The 23,111-nt window shown below is 39.3% G+C and overlaps 1 protein-coding gene across 1 annotated transcript; it reads right to left on the reverse strand.

The window, feature by feature from the left end:
- Positions 1 to 18,735: 18,735 nt before the first annotated feature.
- On the reverse strand, positions 18,736 to 19,900 carry LOC132637509 (uncharacterized). The gene is made up of 3 exons (XM_060354589.1): positions 19,721 to 19,900; positions 19,338 to 19,593; positions 18,736 to 19,082 (listed from the first exon to the last, which is right to left on the reverse strand). The coding sequence occupies exons 1-3, from the start codon at positions 19,898 to 19,900 to the stop codon at positions 18,736 to 18,738; spliced, it is 783 nt and encodes a 260-aa protein (XP_060210572.1).
- Between the last annotated feature and the right edge of the window lie 3,211 nt (positions 19,901 to 23,111).

Here is a 23,111-nt window from a genome sequence, read left to right on the forward strand (position 1 = left end):
GTCATGACCTACAGGGGACCCTTGGTGTTCATGTACCCTCGCTCCAGAATCTTACCTCGGATCACGAGCCTTTAACTTTGGCCACATCCTCACCCCCTGTCAAATGTGGCCAAATTCTAGGTCACATCCTCACCCCCTTTCAAATGCGCCTTTTCATATATATATATATATATATATATATATATATATATATATATATATATATATATATATATATATATATATATATATATTGTCACATCATTTTTAATGATTGATTTTCAAGTAGTACCACATATTCAACCCAACTCGGCCAATAAACCGGGTAGTACAACTAATATTCACTCAGGCCTTCCGCTCCATGCAGTGTTCAGTAAATACAAGCACTTATATGCAACCATGCTAATGAATAAAATCAATATCATGGAATATTCCCTTAATGAGCGCAACACTATTATGCCTTAGCTTCAACTCATCCAATGCAACCCTTTTTATTGACGTGAATGAACAACCCAACGAATCTTGTATATACTCAACAACTTACTACAGAAACTAAACATACATCGGAATAATTACGCTAACCCACGGGGTAACTTTCCTTAATAGCGACAAGTGACCTCTTCCAATCAGTAACACACAGACATCAACAAACCTTAGAATTGAGTATCCATTTATACACTAGTTGTTACCCTAGCTACTATATATACCACTTCCCTTAAGCTATATGTATATCCATCCGAATCCCGAAGACCAAATCATGCTTTCTCCTATCAATTCTACACATATATACGACTCACTAATAAAAGTATAACTCAAGTAAAATGTAACCTACCTCGATGACGAGCAGCTATTCGAACTTCCATGAAGTATCCACCTTCCTAGCCTGTAGCCGAAATCCGTGAGAGATGATAATTGATGGAGAAGTTGTGAAGAATGTTGGAGAAGTCTTTTTTTTTCTTGGTGTCAAGGGTTTTTATTAATGTAAAACCTACTAGCAGCCTTAAAGGGGTCTTTTATTAAAAGGGAGGGTGAAACATAAAATTAAGTGCGGGAAAACGCGTTCACTGGTTCGCGATGTCCGCTGCGGCGGACAAGAGGCTTACTACAGCGAGATTGCTACAACAGACAATAGGCTCGCTACGAAGAGACTGCTGTGGCGGTGCCTTGTCCGTTGCGGCGGACCAAGGTTGCCTGGCCCCACGACTTTTAATTCTTTCTAAAACTGGTTTTTCCAACTATTAATCATTTAGACACCCCATAGGGCTTATCTTTTAAGATCATAGGCCTTGATTTGGTACATGTTTGTGAAGTATTAAATAATGACCGGGCGGGTCGTTACATGGACAAAGATCGTTAAAGTCTAATTTTCGGGAGAGTCGACTCTTAAATGGAGAGGCAATGCTCTGACGCTGAAGGGTAGGTTTATTTCCTGCCTTAAGGCATGAAACATGATCCCTAGAGGTTGTATATACCATATTTTATGAGTCAGAGTTGCATATACAGACCCACCAGCTCTTTAGCACTTTAGGTGGTTAATGAATTCCCCGATGTATTCCCAGATGAGCTTCCGGGTCTTCCTCTACAAAGGGAGATTGAGTTTGGCATTGATGTGCTTTCGGGTATTTAGTGTCACGACCCAACGGGAGGGTCATGACGGGCAGCCGGTGCTAACCTTTAACGAACTTACTTTCGTCGATTCATTTAACTCCTAAACCTTAAGGTACATACTTAAAATTGTTAGGTTAGATACCTTCCTTAACTTCGTAAGGGCTTCATGTCCACTTTGGGCTTGCGTTAGTTTACTTATAATGAAAACGACGTGAAATTTTCTAAGGTGTAACATCCTTCCCCCCTTAGGAACATTCGTCCTCGAATGTTAGATTCTTAGGGATCTTACAAAAATTTCGGCAGAGTTTCCCTTGTAACTGTACCACTATTGTCCTGTCATAACAACCCAAAATATACAACACCTCATAGGGCCACAAAAATAATAACAATAATGTCCCCACACGACTAAGAAATCATAAAAAGAAAGCATTACACACCTGAAGACAATGGTGTCCCTGTCTGAATCTCTTCTGGGAGTGGAAACAAGTGTGGATACTTAGACCTCATATGTTCTTCAGCTTCCCAAGTCATTTCTTTCTTATTATTGTTTCTCCAAAGGACCTTTACTGAAGCTACATCTTTAGTCCTCAATCTCAAAACTTCTCATAAAATAATTTCTTGGTAACTTGAACATCATCTATGGGTACAACTCTGGAAGGATCTCCAATACATTTGTGAAGCATGGATACATGGAAAACTGGATGGACTGACTCTAAATCTGAAGGTAGATACAACTCATAGGCCACCTGCCCACTTTGCGTACAATTTTGTAAGGCCAATATATCGAGGACTAAGCTTACCCTTCTTACCAAATTCCTTGACACCTTTCATAGGTGACACCTTCAACAATACCCAGTCATCAACCTGGAATTCTAAGTCTCATCGATGATTATCAGCATAAGACTTCTGACGACTCTGGGCTGTCAATAATCGGTCCTGAATAAGCTTGACCTTCTCCATGGCCTGTTGGATCAATTCTGCCCCTACTAACTTAATCTCCCCTACTTCAAACCATCCAATTGGTGATCTACACTTCTGCCCATATAAAGCCTTATACGGGGCCATCTGGATACTGGAATGATGACTATTATTATACGCGAACTCAATGACCGGCAAATGATTATTCCAACTACCTCCAAAGTCTAACACATATGCCCTTAGCATATCCTCGAGAGTCTGAATGGTACACGCGGCGTATTCATCAGTGTAGGGGCGAAATTGTCACGACCTAGCTAGGGGCCGTGACGGGTACCCGGGGCTAGCCACCGAGCACCACTCGTGCTGCTACTCATCTACTCGTTTAATGCTCTTTTATCAATTTATACTCAAGACATAAGAAAATCATCTTTTATCAGTTTAGAACGTAGAATACTTTTATATGCATAAGCCTCTCAGCCATTAAAAGAATATATACATATTATACATGATAACATCTCGTGAGACTATCTAACCCACACTGCGTATCTACGAGCCTCTACTAGAGTGCTAAACATGAAGACGGGACAAGACCGTCATGCCCAAAATACATATACATATACATGGTTGTACACAAAATAATCATCATAAGCACCTCCGAACAATGGAGTGCTCTCAATCAGCTGACAGCTACTACAGATCTGGGTCAAGCTCTCCTCCCTGTCTACCTGTGGGCATGAACACAACGTCCAAATAAAACGGACGTCAGTACTAACATTGTACTGAGTATGAGAGGCATAAACAATGAAATAAGACAATGATATAAAAGAAGTATCAATATGGAATAACTGTATCTGACTGTCAAGTGTAAAAGAAATAGTGCATGCTGGCTTACTCATAATCATCATCATGTCATGTTTGCATAAATATATAAGCTGCCCCCCCCCCCCCCATATAGGTACGGTGTAATAATGTATAAGCTGCCCGTCCATATTGGATCGGTGTGATAATCATAACATTAGCCTGCGTCCAGGCCTCCCGCGTCCGGGGTACCATCTCGTGCGGCCCACTAGTGGTGTTTCCCGTGCCATATAGACACGGTGTAATCATCTGTAAGCCGCCCACCTTAACGGTGCTGCCCGAACTTATAGTCGCGGTGTAATTTCATCAACATGTACTCATCATAATATGCTTATCATAACATACTTATCATAATACATGCATAAGGCTTACAAACAACTTTACTTTATCCGGGTGACGTAAGGTCGTGATCCCTCGATTTCATTATGGAGCAATTATTGACATTCTGCCTCACCTTGAAGGAACCAACATATAAGGTGAGTGTGAGCAATAAATAACATTATATCATTTCAGGATCATCATATCATATCTCTTATCTTATATAGCCAATTATGAGTATAGGCTTTTAGCTTTCCGGAATATAGGAACTCTTGAAGAGGAAGGAAAATCATGCTATGAGATTCATGCCATTAGAAAGAAAGTACTAGCCTCACATATCTTTGACGTTTAACTAAGCTATCACTTGCTTGTTCTCCTTCGATATCACGTTTCTACCTTCAAGAGAGAATTCGCACTAACGTTAGTTAATTCGATTATAAAAACGCGTGACTATTACTAGGAAAAATTGGAAAGCACTTCCTTTGTTTATACTACTTTTCCCATATTCTATATTAACTCCCAAATGCTCACAACAACGTTCACAATATTGTATTCCACAATCATTATTTATATACACTGACCACAATCCACCATTTTTCTTCAATTTCTCCACATTTATGGTTATAGCTTACTATCGCGTCTCCTCATATCTAATACTTATTTCATGGCCTAAATGTCATTTATAACGTATTCACAATCACAACACTCCATCATTCATAATCCAACCCAACTACTATCCAACCATGACACTATTCACTCACAAATGGCCCATTTCCTATGTCTTTTTACAATTCAAGTATCTTAACCTTCCAATACCTTAAACAACATGTTTTAGTCATGAAACTTACCTTAGATGATGGTTGAACAAGCCTTGAATGGAATTACTACTTTAGCACCAAAACCCTACTTTACTTCATTTGGGTTTTCTTGAGAAAGATGAACTTCAGTGTGATTCTTACACTTGATTTCGTGGGTTTCATGTAGTTGATCACTAATTTCCTTTGGTTTTCTTGTGATGAAGAGTAGAGAGTATTCTAGAAGTTTCTTGAGAGAAATATCGTGGAATTGAAATGAATTGAATGAGGTTAGGTCTCCTTTTAATGACTTAAAATCTAATCCGGAATGAACAGTAGTTGAAGTGCATAGTGGTCGTAAACCCAGTTTACAGTCCGTATTCCAGTTTACGGGCCGTATATCGTGGTCGTATTTAAACATATCAAAACCAGAAAGGTAAGCTAAGGATCATGGCAATTTACGATCGCAGTTTACGGGCCGTATTTCAATTTACGGTCCGTATTCCAAGTCGAATTTAACCATTTGAACATTTGGCAGAAAGTTGAAGTTTTGTGAGTTGGAATACGACATGGTGGTTTACGGGCCGTATACTACTTTACGGTCCGTATTTCATTTTACGACCAACTGGGCCAAAGTGCAAATCTGCAACTTTCACGTCTTCAGAACCTATAATTAGCCATTGTGGAGCATTACCTATCTCTTGTTCCCATTGCCTTTGGAATCTTACTTAAGGTCGTCAAACGTCGTTCCCTTCTCATTGAAACTTTGTATACTCGTATTCTTCGTTAGTCTATTCGTTGTACGTTCCTGGGGAAATTTCCGAGGTGTAACAGAAATGCTGTGCTAAGACTCACCTGAGTCCCCAAACCCTTTTGGAAGAACTTCCAGAAGTTAGTTGTAAACTGCGCACCTCTGTCAAAGATAATGGCTACCGAAACACCATGGTGTCGTACTATCTCCTTGATATAAAGCTTTGCATAATCTTCAGCTAAGTACGTAATCCTAACAGGCAGAAAATGAGCTAATTTTGTAAGTCTATCCACAATTACCCATATGGAACCATACTTACGATGAGATCCAGGCAAGCCTGTAATGAAATTCATATTAAGTACTTCCCATTTCCAAGTTGGAATCTCAATAGCTTGCAATAATCCACCGAGTTTCTGATGCTCAATTTTTACCTGCTGGCAGTTGGGACATTGAGCTACTAACTATGCTATGTCCTTCATTCCGCCCCACCAATAAATTGACTTAATATCATGATACATCTTTGTCGCTCCCGGATGAACAGAGTAACAGGAACAATGGGCTTCCCTGAAAATCTGGCGGCGCAATACTACAACATCAGGAACACATAATCTGCCTCGGTATCTGAGAACTCCATCTGCAGAAATCTCAAATGGTGACTTTTTTTTTTTTCTGAGGGGACGTATCTCTATAATGAACTAACCTGGGATCCTCATATTGGCGCTCTTTTACCTCAACTACTAAAGACGAAACAGCTGAATCCTGAATAGTAACTCCCGTATCACCCGAGTCCAATAATCGAACTCCTAGGCCAGTTAACTATTGAAGCTAACGAGCTAAGTTCCTTTTCTCTGGCTGGACATCACATAAGCTACCTATGGATCTACGGCTAAGGGCATCAACTACTACGTTCACCTTTCCAGGATGATACAAAATGCTAAATTATAATCTTTCCATAGCTCCAACCATCGCCTTTGCTGCAAATTCAACTCCTTCTGCTTGAAAATATATTGGAGACTCTTATGTTCTGTATAAATATCAACATGGACGCTATACGAATAGTGCCTCCACATCTTCAATACATGAATCACCGCAGCCAACTCTAGATCATGGGTCGGGTAGTTTTTCTCGTGTTTTCGCAACTGCCTTGAAGCATAAGCAATAACTTTACCATGCTGCATCAACGTGCAACCTAACCCAATGCCTGAGGCATCCCAATAAATTAACATAACCTTCCTATCCTTCTGGAAGTGTCAGAACCGGGGCTGAAGTCAATCTGTTTCTCAACTCCTAAAAATTGCGCTCACAAGCATCCATCCATTGAAACTTAGTTGATTTCTGAGTCAGCTTCGTCAGTGGTACAGAGAAGGAAGAAAAACCTTCTACAAATCTTCTGTAATAACCTGCCAAGCCAAGAAAATTACAAACTTTAGTATGTGTTGTAGGTTTCGGCCAAGTCTTTACAGCTTCAATCTTCTGGATATCCACCCGAATACCATCAGCTGAAATAATGTGCCCTAGAAAAGTCACAAAATTCAACCAGAACTCATATTTAGAGAACTTCACATATAACTCCCGGGCTAGAAGAACTCTAAGGACAACACGTAAATGATCTGCATGTTCTGCCTCGGAACGAGAATATACCAGGCTATCATAAACACGATCACAAATGAATCTAGGAAAGGCCTGAATACACTGTTTATCAAATCCATAAATATTGCTGGTGCATTAGTCAACCGGAACGACATTACCTGAAATTCGAAATGACCATATCTAGTTCTGAAACCTTCGGAATGTCTTTCTCTCTAACTCTCACCTGGTGGTACCCCGATCTCAAATCTATCTTTAAGAACCATTTGGCACCCTTCAACTGATCAAATAAATCATCAATTCTGGGAAGTGGATACTTGTTCTTTCTCGTTACATTATTCAGCTGTCTGTAATCGATACACATTCGTAAGGAGCCATCTTTATTTCTCACAAATAACACTGGTGCTACCCACGGTGACGTACTAGGCCTGATAAAACCTTTTTCAAGCAAATCCTTGAGTTGTTCCTTCAACTCCCTCAATTTTGCAGGTGCCATTCTGTAAAGAGGAATGGATATTGGCTTAGTATCCGGTAACACATCAATGGCAAAATCAATCTCCCGTTCTGGTGGGAGGCCTAGAAGTTTGTCTAGTAATACATCTAAAAACTCATTAACTATTGGAACAGACTGAAGAGTCAGCGGCTTTGCTTCTGTATCTTGAACCCGGACTAAATGATAAATACAACCTCTAGCAATCATTGCCTTTAGATAGGAAATAAACCTACCTCTCGAAGACACTGTCTAACTGGAAACAAACCATTTTTGTTCAATAATCAACATTGGCATAACAAGAAGCCAACCAATCCATACCTATAATAACATCAAAGTCTACCATACTTATCTCAATCAAATCTGCCATGGTATAATGGTCACAGACTACAATCACACAATTTCTATATACCCGTCTAGCTATCAGTGGGTCACTAACAGGTGTAGACACTTCGAAAGTTTTAATCAACTGAGGTTTCGCCCCAAATTGGCCAGCGATAAGAGGAGTAACATATGACAATGTAGAACCTGGCTTAATCAATGCATATACATCATGAGAAGATACTGATAATATACCTGTAACCACATTAGGTGAAGACTCGAGATCTTGCCGACCAGCCAATACAAAAATACGGTTCTGAGGACCGCTCAAACTGGACACTCTTCCTTTACCTCTACCACGACCTGCTGATGTCTGTGTGCTTTTTCCCAGAAGACGTACAAATGATGAAGAACCAACTGCTGATCCTGTAGGCTCAACTATACCTCTACCACCTCTCGATGGACAGTCACGCATCATATGTCTTGCGTGACCGCAGGCATAACAGGCATCTGAGCCTAAATAGCACTGTCTCGAATGTAGCTTACCACACTTAGTACATCATGGTAAAGATGGATAGATCTATCCTGAATGAACCTTATACTGGGAACTCGAGGCTCTAGAACTCTGACCCAGTCTTGAATAAATAGGTCGACCAAATCTCCTGCCTGCAAATATCAGAGGCGCACTAGCCGCTGAATGGCCTGAGTGCCTAGAATACTATTTCCTCTGACCTCCTCTGAACTCAGTAATAGCACTTGAGGATCTAGCTCTCTTACTATAACCCCTATCATGCTCACGCTCAACCCTCCACTGCTGCTGACGCTCCTTAAGATTCTGAGCGTGGGCCTGAATGCGAGAATTATCCATACCTTCTTAAAGTGAGGCCGTCAAGCAATCATCAATTAAATAAGGTCCTAAACCACTCATAAACTGGTGGAAACGATCTCCCATATTAGCTACCATAGCTGGAGCATACTTAGCCAGTGAATTAAAATGAAGATAATACTCCCGAGCACTCATGTTCCCCTGTCAAAGGTTCAGGAACCTATCAGTTCTGGCCCATCGAATCTCTGGAGGCAAATAATGTCGGAGAAAAACATCTTCAAATTTCGGCCACATGGGTGGAAGTGCATTAACCCCTCTAGAAGAAATCCAAGTATTATACCAATGAACAGCTGCATCCCGTAATCTGTAAGAGGCCAACTCTACCAACTCAATATCTGAAGCATGCATCACCCACAATGTCGTCAACATCTTGTCTATAAAGTTCTGTGAGTCCTCATCTGGTTTCAACCCAGAGAATTCTGGAGGGTCTAAATTAATGAAATCACGAACTCTGGCACTAACAGCCTTATCACGATGACCCGCACCCTGTCGCGGAGCCTGAACGGCTAGTAACTGGGTCAACAACTAAATAGCCTCCCTCATCTCTTGGCCTGAGGCATCCGGTGGAGGAACTGGAGGTGCTGGAGTTGGAGCTAGGGATCTCCTATGCTCCTCTGGAGTGGGCAGAGTGTGAGAGGACTGAGATGGAACCTCGTTCTAGGACTCACCCTCCTCTACATCTGTAAGCGGTATCTGTCCAGTTCTCCTACCTGCCACTGACTTTCCCTTCTGGCCTGCAGTAGCTTTTCACTTCACAGGCATCGCTGAAATCATAACACACGGTCATGAAGAAGGGGATTCTTATAACATGGCTCTATCGCATGATCTAAGATGAGAAAGAAAGGTCAATCATTCCTAAATGCCCCGCAACCACCTGTTTATAAGTGTGGCGCACTTCACACCAATAAACAAGACTCTACTGGGCACGGCTCATAGACACATCCTAGGATAAACTGCTCTGATACCACTTTTGTCACAACCCAACCGAAGGGCCATGACTGGCACCCGGAGCTAACCTTCAACGAACTTGCTTTGGCCGATTCATTTAAATCTGAATCATTAAGGTACATACTTAAAATTATTAGGTTAGATACCTTCCTTAACTTCGTAAGGGCTTCATGTCCACTTTGGGCTTGCGTTAGTTTACTTATAATGCAAACGACGCGAAATTTTCCAAGGTGTCACATTTAGCCGATATCTATTCCTATTTATCCTATAGCTCCTACCGAGCTGAGGGAATTAAAGGTGCAGTTGCAGTATTTGCTAGAGAAGGTCTTCATTAGGCCCATACAGTTCAACTTGGGGTGCGTCGGTATAATTTGTGCGCAAGAGAGATCGCTCATTGCGGATGTATATCTATTATCGGCAGCTAAATAAATTCACTTTCAAGAACAAATATACCCTCCCCAGAATTGATGATCTATTTGGCCAATTACAGGGTGCTAAATGTTTTTTGAAGATCAAATTGAGGTCCTGGTATCATCAGGTAAAGGTAAAAGAGACGGATATTCCAAAGACGACCTTCAGATACGGACATTTTAAATTCCTAGTAATGTCATTCAGGCTGACGAACGCGCCGGCAACATTTATGGACTTAATGAATAGTGCATTTCAGCCTTTCTTAGACGTGTTCATGATCGTATTTAGCGATGATATTCTGGTTTATTCCCGTTCTGAAGTGGAGCATGTAGACCACCTATGGAAGGTATTACAGATGCTCCAGGACCGTAAGTTATATGACAAATTTTCTAAATGCGAGTTTTGGTTGGATTCAGTGGCGTTTCTTAGCCATATTGTGTCAGACGAAGGCATTAAAGTTGACACTAAGAAGAGAGAAACAATGAAGAATTGGCTGAGGCCTACAATGCCATAGCTAGTCCATAGTTTATTAAGCCTTGCAGGCTATTATCGGAGGTTCGTAGAGGGTTTTTATAGTATAGTAGTGCCACTGACAAAGTTGACACAGAAAGAAACTAAGTTACAGTGGTCTGATGCCTGTGAGTAGAGCTTTCAATAGTTAAAGGATAGATTGACGCCATCGCCAGCTCTTACTCTCAAAAAGGTACACAAGGTTATGCAGTTCATAGTTATGTTTGGAGTGTAGGCTTGAGATGTGTATTGATGCAGCGTGGCAAGGTGATTGCCTATGCTTTAAGGCAATTGAGAAAGCACAAAAATGACTATCCGACCCATGACTTGGAATTGGCGGCAGTTGTATATGCATTGAAGATATATAGGCATTATTTATATGGTGTTCTTGTAGATATCATCACGGATAATAATAGCCTCCAGTACATATTCAAATAGAAGGAGTTGAATCTGAGGCAACGTAGATGGCTTGAATTACTGAAGGACTATGACATCGATATCTTATACAATCCCAAAAAACTAACGTTGTCGTTGATGCCCTTAACAGTAAATCCATAGGAAGTTTTGTACATGTAAGGGCAGAGAAGAAGAAGTTGTCCAAATAAATTCATCAGCTAAGCAATTTGCGGTCCGACTCATGGACTCAGATAATGGAGATATTTTCATTTCGAACGCTGCCAAATCGTCCCTTGTGGCCGAGGTAAAAGCGCGACAATATGAAGATCCCATTTTAGGGAGAATTAGAGAGGGTGTGCGGCAGAGCAAGACCAAGGCTTTTGAGCTTAGGGAAGATGGGTTTTGAGATATCAAGGCCGATTATGTGTTCCAGATGTAGCAGGGCTATAGGACAAGATCATGATAGAGGTCCATTATTCTCGGTATTCTATTCACCCTGGGTCGATGAAGATGTACCACGATATCAAGGGAATATATTGGTGGAGTGATATGAAGAAGAACATTATGGAGTTCATGGCGCAGTGTCCTAATTATCAGCAGGTGAAGGTAGACCACCAGAAGCCTTATGGGCTACTATAAAATATAGAGATACGATGTGGAAATGGGAGGTGATTTGTCACGACCCAGCTAGGGGCCATGACGGGTACCCGGGGCTAGCCACCGAGCACCACTCGTGCTACTACTTATATTGCTCATTTAATGGTCTTTTATCAGTTTTATACTCAAATTGTAGGAAAATCATATCTTATATGGAAACATGAATACTCTTTAAATACATTTGCCTCTCGGCCATCAAAATAATATATACATATAATAGCATCTCGTGAGACCATCTAACCCACACTGCGCATCCACGAGCCTCTACTGGAGTGCTAAGCATAAGGACGGGACAAGACCCCGTCATGCCCAAAAATACATAAACATGAATATACACAAAAGAATCATCATAAGCACCTCCGAACAAAGGAGTGCTTTCAATCCGCTGACGGCTACTGCTGGTCTGGGTCGAGCTCTCCTCCCTGTCTACCTGTGGGCATGATCACAGCGTCCAAAGAAAACAGACGTCAGTACGGATATTGTATTGAGTATGAGAGGCATAAACAATGAAATAGAGCAATGACATAAAGGAAATATCAATATGGAACATATATATATATCTAACTGTCATGTATAAAAGAATTAAGCCATGCTGTCTTACTCATACTCGTCATCATATCATGTATGCATAATGTATAAGCTGCCCGCTCATATAGGTGTGGTGTAGTAATGTAAAAGCTGCCCGTCCATATCGGATCGGTGTGATAATCATAACATGAGCCTGCGTCCAGGCCTCCCGCATCTGGGGTATCATCTCATGCCGCCCACTAGTGGTGTTTGCCATGCCATTTGGCCATGGTGTATCGTATAGCTGCCTGCCTCGACGGTGGCTGCCCGGCCAACTAGGCGCGGTGTTATATCATCAACATACATGCTCATCATAATATGCTTATCGTAACATACTTATCATAATACATGCATAGGGCTTATGAACAACTTTACTTTATCGGGGTGACGTAAGGTCGTGATCCCCCGATTTCATTATGGAGCAATTATCGACATCCGGCCTCACCTTGAAGGAACTAACATATAAGGTGAGTGTGAGCAATAAATATCATCATGCCATTTTAGGATTATCATATCATATTTCTTATCTTATGTCGTCATTCATAGATATAGGCTTTTAGCTTTCCGGAATATAGGAACTCATGAAGAGGAAGGAAATTCATGCTAGAAGATTCATGTCATTAGAAGGAAGGGGCTAGCTTCACATACCTTTGAAGTTTAACTAAGCTATCGTTCACTTGTTCTCCTTTGATATCGCGTTTCTGCCTTCAAAAGAGAATTCGCATTTACGTTAGTTAATCGACTATAGAACGCGCTACTATTTCTAGGGAAGATTGGGCGGCACTTCCTTTGTTTATACTACTTTTCCCATATTCTATATTAACTACCAAACGCCCACAACAACGTTCACAGTATTGTATTCAACAATCGTGATTTATCTACATTTTCCACATTCCACCATTTTTCTCTAATTTCTCCACATTTATGGGTTTTAGCTCATCATCACATTTTCTCATACATCACACCTATTTCATGGTCTACGCGTCATTTATAACATATTTATACTCCCAACACATCAACATTCATAATTCAGTCCAACTATCATTCAATTATAGCACTATTCATATTTTATGACCCATTTATTACACTCTTCTATAATCTAAGTGTTTCAACGTATAAATACTTCAATCATCATGAGAAAGTCATCAAACATACCTTAGATGTTGTAGGAACGAGCCTTGAGTAGCAATACCCTTCTATACCAAAAACCCTATTTCACTTCCTTTGATATTTCTTGGTGTAGATGAACTTTGATAGGTTTCACACTCTTGATTTCATGGATTTGGTGTTGTAGATCTTGATTTTCCTTTGATTCTCTTGAATTCTTGTGGATGAAGTGTTTTGGAGTATTCTAGAGAGTTCTTGAATTGTGAAGATGAGAAATGAAATAAAATGAGCTTGGGATCCCTTATACTTAACTTAAAAATCTGATTTTTATGAACAGTAGTCGGGGTGTACAGTGTTCCTAAACCCAGTTTACGGGCCGTATTCTGGTTTACGGTCCGTCCTTCACGATCGTATTTAAGCATATCAGAAACATAAAGGTTTGCTGTAGGTCATGGTGGTTTACGGTCACAGTTTACGGGTCGTATTTCAATTTACGGTCCGTATTCTGAGTCGTATATTACCATTTCAACATTTGACAGAAAGTTAAAGTTTTGATAGTTGGAAGACGATGGCACTTTACGGTCCGTAAATCACTTTACGAGCCGTATTCTGTTTTACGACCACTGGGCCGAAAAGCAAATCTGCAACCTTCGCGTTTTCAAAACTTATGGGTAGTCATTCCCTTCTTAGTAAAACATCATACACTCATACTCTTCGTTGGTCTATTCATTGTATGCTCACAGAAAAGTTTTTGAGGTGTAACATGTTTAGTATGGATTTCATAATGGGTTTGCCTCTTTTATATCAAAAGTTCGACTCTATATAGGTGATTTTTGATAGGCTGACCAAGTCAGCTCATTTCTTGCTAGTCAAGACCACTTATACAACTGAAGATTATATGAAGTTGTATATCAAGGAGATAGTATGACTCCACGGCATTCCGGTATCTGTTATTTTGGACGCAGGAGCAATTTACAACAAATTTCTGGAACTCTTCTCAGAAGGGTCTAGGAACTCAACTGAATCTTTGTACGACCTTCCATCCACAGACAGATGGATAGGTAGAGCTCATGATTCAGACCCTTGAAGATATGATACGCGCATGTATACTAGATTTCAAGGGAAGCTGGGATGATCATTTGCCTCTTATTGAGTTCTAAGATAAGAACTATCATGCTAGTATCAAAATGGAGCCTTATGAGGCTTTATATGAGGGGAAGTGTAGATCTCCTATCGGGTGGTTGGAGGTAGGCGAGTCAGAGTTGCTTGGGCTGGCCCGATCGTGTTCACCAAGCCCTAGAGAAGGTGAAACTCATTCAGGAATGATTGTTGGTAGCTCGAAGCGGTCAGAAGTCATATTCAGACGTATGACGTTGAGGTCTAAAATTCTAGGTTGGTGATTAGGTCTTCTTGAATATTTGGGGCATGATAAGATTCAGAAAGAAGGAAAATCTCAACTCAAGGAACATCGGACCATATCAGATTGTTCAGAGAATAGGCCAAAGGGCCTACGAGCTAGCACTGCCTCTAGAATTGGAGTCAGATCATCTGGTCTTCCATGTATCGGTGCTACGCAAATGTATTGGAGATCCTACTAGGGTTGTCCTAGTGGGGGACATACACATTATAGAGGATATATCACACAAAGAGGTTCCAGTTGGTATTTCAGATTGGCAAGTCTGTAGGCCGAAGATGAAGGATGTGGCTTCTATGAAGGTGTTGTGCAGGAACAAGAACACCGCAGAGGAAGCAATGATATCCAAGTATCCCCATTTATTTCATACTAAAGATTCTTGATGGCTAAGACCCTTTTGTACATTTTATTGTCATGCCGTGTCGATTTTATACCAACTTCTATTTCATAATTAGGTAACATCCAAGATGAAGTTGTACAAGAATGACCGGAGCAGGATCTTACTTATGAAGTAAATGATGGCTTAAAATGTTTCTTTGGTATATGTTAACCATGTGAGATCCGACATATATGTATAATATTTGTATTGCCCTGTAAGGTATGTAGGTTAAAATCTTGTTGTTTGCAGGTTTTGGATAGTGTCCAATTTTAGGGGAGCCTCGTCGAATTTTTTGAACAAACAACTTATAAGAGTAGTTTTGCCCCTAATGCGCCTCTACATTCGAGGAAAAATGTTCATAAGGAAAGGGAGGATGTTGCCTCTCGTGTTTTCGTACATTAAGTTGCGTCATAAGTTATGTCATCATAAGGCCAAAGGATGATGTTATTCTTAAGGTTATAAGTGTTAAAGACCATGGTTAACATGTGTGGGAAGGATGTAACACCCCGTACTTTTATGTTAGAATGCGTTGTAGTTAACCAATATGAACCTGTAATAATAAGGTTGTGTTAAAGTATGCATATCAAGATATTAGCTATAAGAGGATCGAGTCTCGAAATAGTTTTTTATGTATACCAAAAGAGGCTACAGACTACGATGAGGCTTTCTTCAAGAAAGTAATTTCTACATATCTGAATGATAAGTGTGATTATTTATTCGTGAAAGTGTATAAATTATTTATTCAATAATGGGAAGGGTACATGTGTCATATATATATATATATATATATATATATATATATATATATATATATATATAGCTAAATGGGGCTGATCAATAAGTGTCATTTAGGGATAATTAACCATTTGATTAGTCATGCTAGGTGTATGTTGGATAAGGACAAGTTTTCTTAGCAAAAAGAAAGAAAGAGTTAGGCCATCTTCCACCTAATAATCTCTATATGAGTCATCATGTGGGCTAGACTTATGTGGTAGCAAGATGGAGAAAGGAAGAATCAACAAGGCATCAATAGACACACACACATACAACCATGAAATGAATAGAGAAGGGGAAGGGGAGTTTCATATAATTACACCTTGGGAAAGCTAGGTAGTTCTTCTATGAGCAGCCACATTATTGTGTCTATAGCGGCAACAAATCCCATCAAGTTAGCAGAAATTTATGCAACAATCTTGTATTTCAGTTCAAGGTAAGTTGTGGCAAAATTCCATCTTCGATTCTCCCCCGTATTATTTGGCTCTTATTGTTCTATCTCTCTCTTTCATAGTTGTCATAGTCACTTGTTTCTTGAAAGTTTGGGATAGAACGAACTGGTTCCACCTCGTTTAAGGTAGGGGTGTTTATGGTTCGGTTTGGATCGGTTATTGATTAAAACCATAATCAAACCAATTTACTCGGTTTTTAAATGTCTAAAACCATAACAAAACCAAATAAAATAATAACCACCGGTTTGGTTATTGTCGGTTTGGTTCGGCTTGATTCAATTTTTCGGTTTATGACTAGCAGCCATGAGACTTATCAGTAAAACATTAAAAAGTTGAAAAAGACATGTCTTTTTTTTTTTTTGGTTCAAAAGATAACTTTTATTTATAGTTTTAGGTGGAGCATACATCATAGAAACATTTTCACTATTAGTGATAGTGTAGTATTCAAGTTACAGTGGGAGTAAATGGTTAAAGCAGCAACTCCCCCATTACATTAAGTAACATTCTTTCATCTAGAAATCACGGGTCTTAAACAATCATGTGAAATAAGTAGACCAAAATCAAATCAATGATTAAAAGGTATAAAATATTTATAATTATTTATGAAAAACTACTATTATACATATAAATACTTACAAAATTTATGTATATAATATATCGGTTTGGTTCGGTTATTTATTCGGTAATTTTTTAATAGAACCATAACAAAACCAAATATTATTGATTTTTAAAATTTAAAACTAAACCAAACCAAATGTCAAATTTTTTATTCGGTTTGGTTAAATTTTCGGTTTGGTTTTGGTTTTAACCAAAACCATGGACAACCCTAGTTTAAGGTATTTACAACCTTCCTAACTTTATAGAAAAGGGTGTTGTAGATGTTTTGTTTTCATGGGAATATATGATTTAGTAACTAAATGTCGTAAACTAGTGATGAATGTTGTTATATTGGATTGTTGGGTTTGTTCTTGTGTTGTTGCGGTGCTGGACATGTAGATTGATGGTGTTTTTATATTGTTGATGTTGTTATGAACTTAAGGAGATAAAGGGGGCGGGCGAAATGATGTCCAATCGCTCGATGTGTTGTTTATTGTGCTATTCGTAGCTTGACGTTAGTACCATTATTATTTCTTGTAGATTAAGGCATAGAGGAGGTTGTTTCTGATGTTATAATAAGGAGTTCGGAGTTAAAGATATGTTAAGGCTATCCTTTCCTTCTTTTAACGACCCTCCAAAATGACTCCAATCATGGTAAGCTATAAATGTTCATATATCTCCTTTCATTATTATGTCTAATGAAACATGTTTTGTCTGGTTTTCTCAGTTCCTATTGTTACATATGTTGACTATTTAGTTTAGATAACGTCATTTGGAGAATTAACGTCCTTACGTCACTCCGATAAGTTCAGAATATCTTTCTAATGTTCCTCATGTGTGTGTATACATACACGTATGTGTGTATGTATATGATACTTCACAAAATGGGCTTTGATAGCGAGCGAGATCTTTGAAATTCAATCAGAACAACACTGGGTGGGTAAGATATAGGATTCTTGTCTGAGTTGCGTGGATCCAAAAATGGATCTATGATTTCAAGTTCACTCGTTGATTTCGAGAAAACTGAATCAATTGGCTTTTTTCCCAGCGATGCCTCTAACTCGAGATATATATATATATATATATATATATATACATGTATGTGTGTGTATGTATATGATATCATTACTTGCCATCGAGCTATAATCAGTGGGTATGACACCTATGTGCACTACATATATGTATTATGTCCATTGATAAGTTGGGTACGATATGATGATTACGCCCACAGAGGCTGGTACGTTATTTATATGTGTATATGAGTATATATATGCATATGATTCTTCCTCCGTGGCATTCATATGTTTCAGGTTGACTCCTTCCCTTACCTCTTCTCATTAATGTTTTATACATGCTCTTCTTGCCTTACATACTCGGTACATTTTTTCGTACTGATGTCCTATATTAGGGTGTTGTATTTCATGCCTGCAGGTTCAGGTCAACAGATTGAAAGTCCTCCTCGGTAGAGTGCCAGCTCAGCATTTTCATGGTGTGCTCCATTCCTTTCATAGTGCCAAATCGAGTCAGTATATGCCTTGTATATATATATGTTTTGGGTATGGCGTGGCCTTGTCCTAACCTTATGACAGTCATGTTACTCCTAGCGTCTTGTAGACATATGTCTTGTGTATAGTTGTGTTGTATGGACTTTCGGCTCATGTTTGACTATATAGCTTCCATGGCGGCCTCGTCGGCCTATATACATATATATCATTTGAGCTGTTAACTGATGATAGGTCCTTCTCACGATTTAGTTACCTCGTGACGGCCTTGTTTGCCGATATTGTTGTTTAGGTTGTGTTAATAGCTGATAATGGTGCTCGACAAGCCAGGTCCGAGTATTAGTCTCGTCTCTCCGATTTTGGGTGTGACGGCAATGTTCCACACACACTTTTCTATGGAAGCTTCATTCCACATTGCACAGTCAGTGACACCCAAACCCTTATTATTATTTGATTGACACACCATGTCCCATGACATAAGGGGTGCTTTAATGGTAAACACCTGCCATGTCTAGAGAAAGTTTCTACAAATAGCAGTGATATCTTTAGAGACCTGTTTTGGCAGAAGGAAAATAGTTGACCAATAACTTTGAATATGCAGTAGCACATAATTCACTAACTGCACCCTCTCTACATAGGACAAGTTCCTGGTTCTCCATATTTTCGCTCTAGCAATCATCTTTTCCACCATCATTTCACAGTCCACAACGTTCAATCTTTTTGAATTAGTGGGTACCCCCAAATATTTGAATTGTAGCTTACCTCTCTTGTAGCCAGTCAGTGCACAAATGTCTTTAATTACTTGATGGTCCATGTTGGCAGTGAACATATTAGATTTTGCAGCATTAGTATTCAGACCTGAAGAATCAGAGAATGTTTTCAAAGCTCTCAGCTTGAGCACTATGGATGTGAACTTCCCCTTTGCAAAATATTAACATGTCATTTGCAAAACGCATATGATTCAGTTTCATCTATTTACATCTAGTATGGAACTCAAACCCTACATGCTTAGTTACCCATTGCATAAGTCTTGTAAAAGACTCTATGCAGATCATAAATAACATGGGTGAAATGGGATCCCCTTGCCTCACCCTCTCTTCCATTTAGAATTACCATGCAATCCACCATTCAGTGCTATTGTATACTGAGTTGTAGTAATATACTCCATGATCCACTTGATAAACTTTACTACGAAGTTCAATCCATATAGTATCTCTTGCTCAAAACCCCACTCAACCGAGTCATAGGCCTTTCTCAAATCAATTTTCATTAAGCAACTCCTATTAGTATGATACCTATTGTACAATCTCACCTGATCATGGCAGATCAAAATGTTTTGTATAATAGTTCTACTAGCTACAAAAGCACTCTGATTATTAGAAAAATGTCAGGTAGAACCAGCTTCAATCTTGAGCATAACATTTTAGAAATCACTTTATATATAGTGTTGCAGCAAGATCTTGGTCTGAACTATCCTATGCTTTCAGAATGTGCACCTTTAGCATTTCTCTTGTCTCAAAGAACTCTAACACTCCAACCGTGATATCAATCCCCACTATAGGCAAACAATTTTTAAAGAATTGACTACCAAAACCATCAGGATCTGTCGATTTATCACCTCCAATAGCCCATATAGCCATCTTCACATCATACGCAGTAAAAGGAGCCTTCAACATTTCTCTTTATTCTTTTGAGACAATTGGCCCTCTTCTTATTATTTCCCTACAAGCTTTGTCTTCTTTCGTTGCAGTACCTTGTAATTCAATGTTGTGCTTAGTAAAAAAATTTAATGGTGCCCTCTATGTCATTTATATACTGGCCATCCTTACCCTTGATTGTAAAAATTCTATTAGTGTTCCTTCTTGCTTTTAGAAAACTGTGGTAGAACTTGGTATTTTTGTTCCCTTCCTGTATCCATTCGACCTTACTCCTCTGCCTTAGGCATTTCTCTCTAGCTAAGTTCATTTTAGTGCACTCTTGTGCCAATTTCACTTCATCATTGTAAATTGCAGTATCCCTTGGTTTCCGCTGGATCCATTTTTGACATTGAATTAGCTTCTCCATGGCCTGCTCAGCTAGAGACTCTATATCACTAAACCTGGCTTTGTTCAATTTCAGCAATACTGCCATCAACCTGTTCAGTTTCCTACCTGCTATATGAGCACCCTAGCTTTTTGTGACCCTCTCTTTAAAATCCCCTATTGTGCTCAACATATAAAGTACATGAACTGCTTCTTTCCTGTTCTAACCACATCTTCCGAACTAATAATAGCTGGACAGTGATTAAACATGCCTTCAGGGCTAAAGTGTACCTCTGAAGCTGGTAGATCTTCCTTCCACTAATTATTGACAAGAACTCTGTCAATTTTACTATAAACTCTATCATTTCCTTATTGTTTGTTACTCCAAGTAAAAAAAGAACTAGAGGAATTCAGGTCTTAGAGTCCACAAGTATCCACACATTTCCTAAAATCTCTAATTTCTGACAATGTGACAGGGCTTCGCTGTTACACCTCAGAAATTTCCCCGTGAACGTACAATTAATAGACTAACGAAGGGGACGAGTATACGATGCTTTAATAAGAAGGGGATGCCGTTTTACGACCCTAAGTAAGATTTCAAAGGCAATTGCAATAAGAGATAGGTTATGCTCCACAATGACTAATCATAGGTTTTGAAAATGTAAAACAAAAGTTGCAGATTTGCATTTTGGCCCAGTCGGTCGTAAAATGAAATATGGACCGTAAAGTGGTATACGGCCCGTAAACTACCATGTCGTATTTCTACTTACAAAACTTCAACTTTCTGCCAAAGACTTGAATGGTTAAAAACGACTTGAAATACGGACCGTAAACTGAAATACGGCCCGTAAACTGAGTCGTAAACCACCATGTCCTAAGCCTGACTTTATGGTTCTGTTATGCTTAAATACGTTCACAGAATACGGGCCGTAAACTGGATTACGAACCTTAAATTGGGTTTACGACCACTGTGCACTTCAACTACTGTTCATTTCGGATCAGATTTTAAGTTATTAAAGGGAGGCCTAAGCTCATTAATTCATTTCATTTCCACGATACTTCTCTCTAGAAACCTCTAGAATATTCTCCACTCTTTATCTACAAGAAAACAAAGGAAATCAAAGATCAATCTCAAGAATCCAAGTGAATCAAGTGTATGAAACTCATCAAAGTTCATCCAAGTTAAGAAATTTCAAGAGAAGCAAACTAGGGTTTTGGTGCAAGGAGAGTAATACCACTTAAGGCTTGTTCCTACAACATCTAAGGTAAGTTTTATGGTATTTACATATTATTTAGGGTATGGAAGAGTTGAAACACTTGGATTACAGAAGGATGTACGAAATGGGTCATGAAAGTGTGAATAGTAGCATTGTTGAGTAAAGGCTTGAATCGAGCCATGATCATTGATAATTTGTGATTATAAAAATGTTATGAATGACATTTAGAACATGGAATAAGTATCCTATGTGAGAAAATGCAACAATGAACCATGGCCATGATTATGGAGAAATTGAAGACAAATTGAGAAATATGGATATTGTAAATGAATGATGAGTGTTGTCTATCATATTGAGAATGTTGTTATGAACGCTTGAGAGTTGATATAGAATAGGGGAAGAGTTGCATAAACGAAAGGAAATGACGTCCAATTTTCTCTAGCGTTAGTAAGCTGTTTTTATAATCGCTAGCTAATGTCGATACAAATTCTCTTGAAGGTAGAACGTACGCATGAAAGGAGAAAAAGCAAGAGATAGATTAGTAAGAGCCCGTTTGGATTGGCTTACAGCTTAAAGCTGTTTGCAGCTTATAAGTTGAAAAAAATAAGTTGGGGTAGTCCAACTTATTTTTTTTGGCTTATAAGCTGTTTTCAGCTTATAAGCTGCTTTAGATAAACTAAGTCAAATGGGTCCAATTATTTTTTTGAGCTTATTTTAAGCATAAAATGACTTTAAGCTGGCCAGCCAAACACTCAAAAAAGCTAAAAACAGCTTATAAGCCAACTTATAAGCCAATCCAAACGGGCTCTAAATGACAAAGGTATGTGAGGCTAGTCCTTTCTTTCTGATGGCATGAATTGTCACGACCCAACCCCGTGGGCCGTGACTGGTGCCCTAACTGGACACCCATACACATTCACTTACCAAATTGACATATCAAAGTCTTATTCATATTTAGCATACATTATTTTGCATAGATAATGAGAACAGACATCGTCTTAAGCGGTCACCCGTAACAGAAAGATAACACAAAAGCCCGCAGGCTGGCGGAATACACATCGCCCGAATATACATACAAATACAAACATATGGGCCGTTTCGGCCATGATAGCAAACGGAGCCGCTTAAGGCACAAGTCACAGACATAACCGAACAAATACGACCCATGACCCACATATATGTCTACAGGCCTCTACAAACCACAACAGAAACATATGACGGGACAGGGCCCCGCCGTACCCTAAATGGTCATACATGTACATACATATATACAATGGAAAAGTCTATACCAGAATGTGGGCTCCAGAAACTAAAGGAGCACTCCAAAGTAGTAGAATATGTATACTAAGCTGACGAGTCACCAAGCCGAGTGTCTGTACCTGCGGGCATGAAACGCAGCCCCCGAAGAAAGGGGGTCAGTACGAAATATGTACTGAGTATGTAAAGCATGAAATACAGTAATCCGAATCGTAACTGAAATCAGAAGTATGGAAAATGAATACAGAATCAGTATATCAAAGCCTGTTCTGAAAACAAAAATAATGCAATTAAAAATCATGCATAAGGCTCAGGAACGTGGTCGCCACTCCGATGTTGGCGGCACAACACATCATACTCCAGAAGGTTTCAAATCTCCGTACAATCCCGAA

Source organism: Lycium barbarum, chromosome 4, assembly GCF_019175385.1.
Source record: "Lycium barbarum isolate Lr01 chromosome 4, ASM1917538v2, whole genome shotgun sequence".
Lineage (NCBI taxonomy): Eukaryota > Viridiplantae > Streptophyta > Magnoliopsida > Solanales > Solanaceae > Lycium > Lycium barbarum.